General features: G+C 63.6%; 2 protein-coding genes across 3 annotated transcripts in view; both read right to left on the minus strand.

Moving 5' to 3' along the window:
- Positions 1–1,104, minus strand: part of PAGR1 (PAXIP1 associated glutamate-rich protein 1) — a 5,898-nt gene extending 4,794 nt beyond the window's left edge. The window contains exons 1-2 of one of the 2 annotated variants that reach the window (XM_010837316.1): positions 1,066–1,104; positions 552–673 (exon numbers count right to left, since the gene is read on the minus strand). The gene's annotated coding sequence lies outside the window, so the exon portion shown is untranslated. Of the gene's footprint in view, positions 1–551; positions 875–1,065 lie in introns of those variants that run through there. The other variant, XM_010837315.1, reaches the window with a different exon arrangement.
- PRRT2 (proline-rich transmembrane protein 2) lies at positions 348–2,863 on the minus strand. The gene is given in 4 exon segments (XM_010837311.1): positions 348–405; positions 407–528; positions 531–684; positions 1,066–2,863. Coding segments are annotated over 4 exon segments (1,437 nt in total). The 5' UTR covers positions 2,188–2,863; the 3' UTR covers positions 348–366.
- Between the last annotated feature and the right edge of the window lie 317 nt (positions 2,864–3,180).

Genomic DNA, 3,180 nt, shown 5'->3' on the forward strand with positions numbered 1-3,180 from the left:
GAGGTTGTAGTGCAGGAAGGTTGGGGAGAGATGCAGGGAGGCTGAGAGCACAGAGAGATGGGGAGATGTTTAGGGAGGATTCCAAAAGTGCAGGAAGTGCAAGGATAGGGAAGCCGAGAGGCTGGAGGGGGTGCAGGCAGAAGTGCAGGGAGGTTGGAAACAGTGCAGGGAGAAGGGAGGCCTACTGTTGGCAGAGGAGCCTGGCAGGATGCAGGAGCAGGAAAGAAGCTGTAAACAAGGCCGCTCAGGCTCCCTTGGTCCCTATGGGTGCGGGCCTGGGCCATGGATTGGGCTCCCCCCAGGGGAGGATGGGCCCAAGGCAGCTCCCAACAGGAGAAAAAGTCTTGGAATGCAGGGCAGAGCCCCTCACTTATACACTGTGGGAGAGGAGAGGGAGGGACAGACAGAGACGGTGGGGCAGGGGGGTGGGGGGAGACAAGGAGAGACAAAGAAGTAGGGAGGACAGACAGGAGAGAGCAGGGGCAGGGGTTAGTAAAGCCGCCCTTGCCAACCCTTCCATTCCTCCCAGCCTGTCCCAGACCCCCACTCACCGCCTAAGTTGATGACGCAGGAGGCGATAATGATGAGGATCCCCCCTACCAGTGCCACGATGCTTAAGAGCTTGGCCACACGACCCAGACGCTGGGCCCCATCCACGTCCCCCTGTTGCAAGCTGTTTCGGGACTGGGGTTAGAGCGAGGTGGGGGGGGCACCAGCCCAGGTCAGGAAATGCCAACCAGGCAGAGATCGGGTGTAAGAGTCATCCAGAGGAGACAGGCCAGCCGGTGGACAGTGGTTAAGGGAGGAAGGGGGTTGAGAGGCAGCAGGAGAAGGCACAGGTCAGTAAGACTGTGTGAAATGTCTCAACTTCCCTCCCACCTGATGGGGTAGGGCTCAGAAGGTGAAGTCCCAGGGAGAGGTGAGCAAAGGCCCAGTAATTGGGAAGTGAGATCCATGCAGAGAGGGGAGGGGAGGCGGGGTTACTCCTGGGGCTGTGTCCCAGCACAGGGCAGGAAACTGGGAACCACTGCAGGCCCGGGCCAGGCAGGGTTCCCTGGGGCTCACCATGACGGCATAAGCGAAGGCCACGATGTTGACAGGCCACATGGGGCAGAAGCAGGACAGGATGGCGAGGATGATGTAGTCCCGAGGTTTCTGGGTGCCTTCACCCCCCTCTACCCCAGATCCTGCGAGCTGGGAGCTAGGGTGGCGGCTCAGGCTTCCTCGGGGAGATCCCGAATGCCCACTGTGAGCCTTTCCTAGTCGATCCTCCTCCACCAGCTGCTGCAGCACACGGGGTGGGGCCCCATTGGCTGGGGGGGTCTTTGTGGAGGGTGGTGAGTGAGGCTGGGGGGCTAGACCCTCTTCCCCATCGCCATCACCAGCCTGCAGGGGAACCACTGCCCCATTCTCCTGCTTTTCTCCCATGCTCTCGCTCAGGATCTCAGAGGTGGGCTCCTCCTGGGCAGGGGGCTCTGGCTGAAGGGCTGGTGTGGAAGTGGACTGGGAAGCTGGCTGGGGCTCTGGCTGGGGTTCTGGCTGGGGGGCAGGCTCTGAGGCTGGCTCAAGCGGGGCTGCGGATTCCAGGTTGGATTCCGGGTCTGCAGTGGCCTCTTTCCTCACTTCGGGTTTGGATGCTAGCTCTTGGCATGTTTCTTCAGTGCTGGAGTTGGCCTTTGCTTCCCCTCCTGGGCTTGAGCTGAGGTTTCTGGCCTGAGCTGCTTCAGGGACCCCGGTTGGGGTCTCTGTGGTTTCTGGAGCCAGCCCAACCTTGGGTTCTGAGTCCCCTGGGGCCCCCATGACGTCTGGGGCTGGCTGCAGGGTCTCTGGCTCATCTGAGACCCCAGCTGGGACCTGGGGAGAGCCAGTTCGGCCTTCAGAATGGCCAGGCCCTTCTCCCTGGGTCTGGGGACCCTCCTCTACCCCCTTAATCTCAGAGACCTCAGAGCTGCTAGCTGCCATCTTGAGACAGGAGAGGGGAGAGGGCCTCTGAGGGAAGGATGGAACGGCACTGAAGACAGCAGCAAATCCTGCAAGACGAGGAGACAGGCTTGGTGTGAGGAGGGAAGAGGTAGCTTTCAGCGCTGCAGCCCAAGAGAGCGATGCTCCTGTCTCAGGGCCAGCCTTGGGCTGCCTCTGGGGAAATGGAAGAAAAGTTGGGGTTTCCTTTGCTTTGGGGTGGGACATCTCTGGGGAGGAGTGCTCTGCTCAGGCTTCTGGTTGGAGAGCCCTGGGAAGATGAACCCTTTTGTAAACAAGGTTTCCCCACGGTCTCTTCCTGGGTCCACCCAACAAGATCCAAACTCATCCTAGCAGATACCACAGCACCCCAAAATCAACAAGCTGTTCAGACTCGGACGTTCCGATAGGCAGACTGGGCAGAGGACCCCGAAACTCACATTCCACTCTCTCTGCAGCCTCCCTTCCTGCCTGGGCGCCCAGCCGGTGCGGTTTTCGTGCTGCGCTTTTGGGGCGTAGACGCCCGCGCCCCTCCCTCGGGGACCTGGGCATCTCCACTGAGCCCCTTCCCAGCCCCTCTCCCAGGGATTCCCTCGCCCCTGGGGGACCGGCGCCGTCTCCTCCCATTGGCGTGGCGCGCCCAGCACCACCCGTCAGTCCATCAGGCGCCCGCATTCCGGTACAGCCTTCCCGGCGTCCGCTGTCTGTCCGTCCACTCCTACCCGCAGCTTCAGTCAGTCCATTCCCGTCTCACCTCGACGCCGGCCTCCAGACTGCTCCGGCTACTGCCGCCGCCGCCGCCACCGCCGCGGTTGCAGCCGCCGCAGCCCGGGAGGGAGCAAGTCAGCGAGGGAGGAAGGGAGGCGGCGGGTCTCCCCTCCCCTCGGCTCATCCCCTCCTCTCAGGTCCCCTCCCCTACGCTTCGCTGCCGCGCACCGCCCCCGCCCCTTGCACGGCTCCCGCCCCTCCCGGCCAGCCGGAGGGAGCCACGCGTGCCAGGCCCCGCGTTACCTGGGCAACCAGCCGGGGGACCACTCGCGCGGCTCCCTAGCCCTTCCCCCGCGCGCCTCCTGGGGGTGCCCCCTTCCCAGGCCCCGGGCCCCTCCCGCCAACGGTCACCGGGGGTCCTGGCAGAGGCAGGGGGTCAGGGGAAGCGGAGAGGGGCCTCCGAGGAGACTGGACCAGTGAGACAGGCAGGACCAGGTGGGGGCAACCCCGCCA

Source organism: Bison bison, unplaced genomic scaffold (genome assembly GCF_000754665.1).
Source record: "Bison bison bison isolate TAMUID 2011002044 unplaced genomic scaffold, Bison_UMD1.0 scf7180017864072, whole genome shotgun sequence".
Classification (NCBI taxonomy): Eukaryota; Metazoa; Chordata; class Mammalia; order Artiodactyla; family Bovidae; genus Bison; species Bison bison.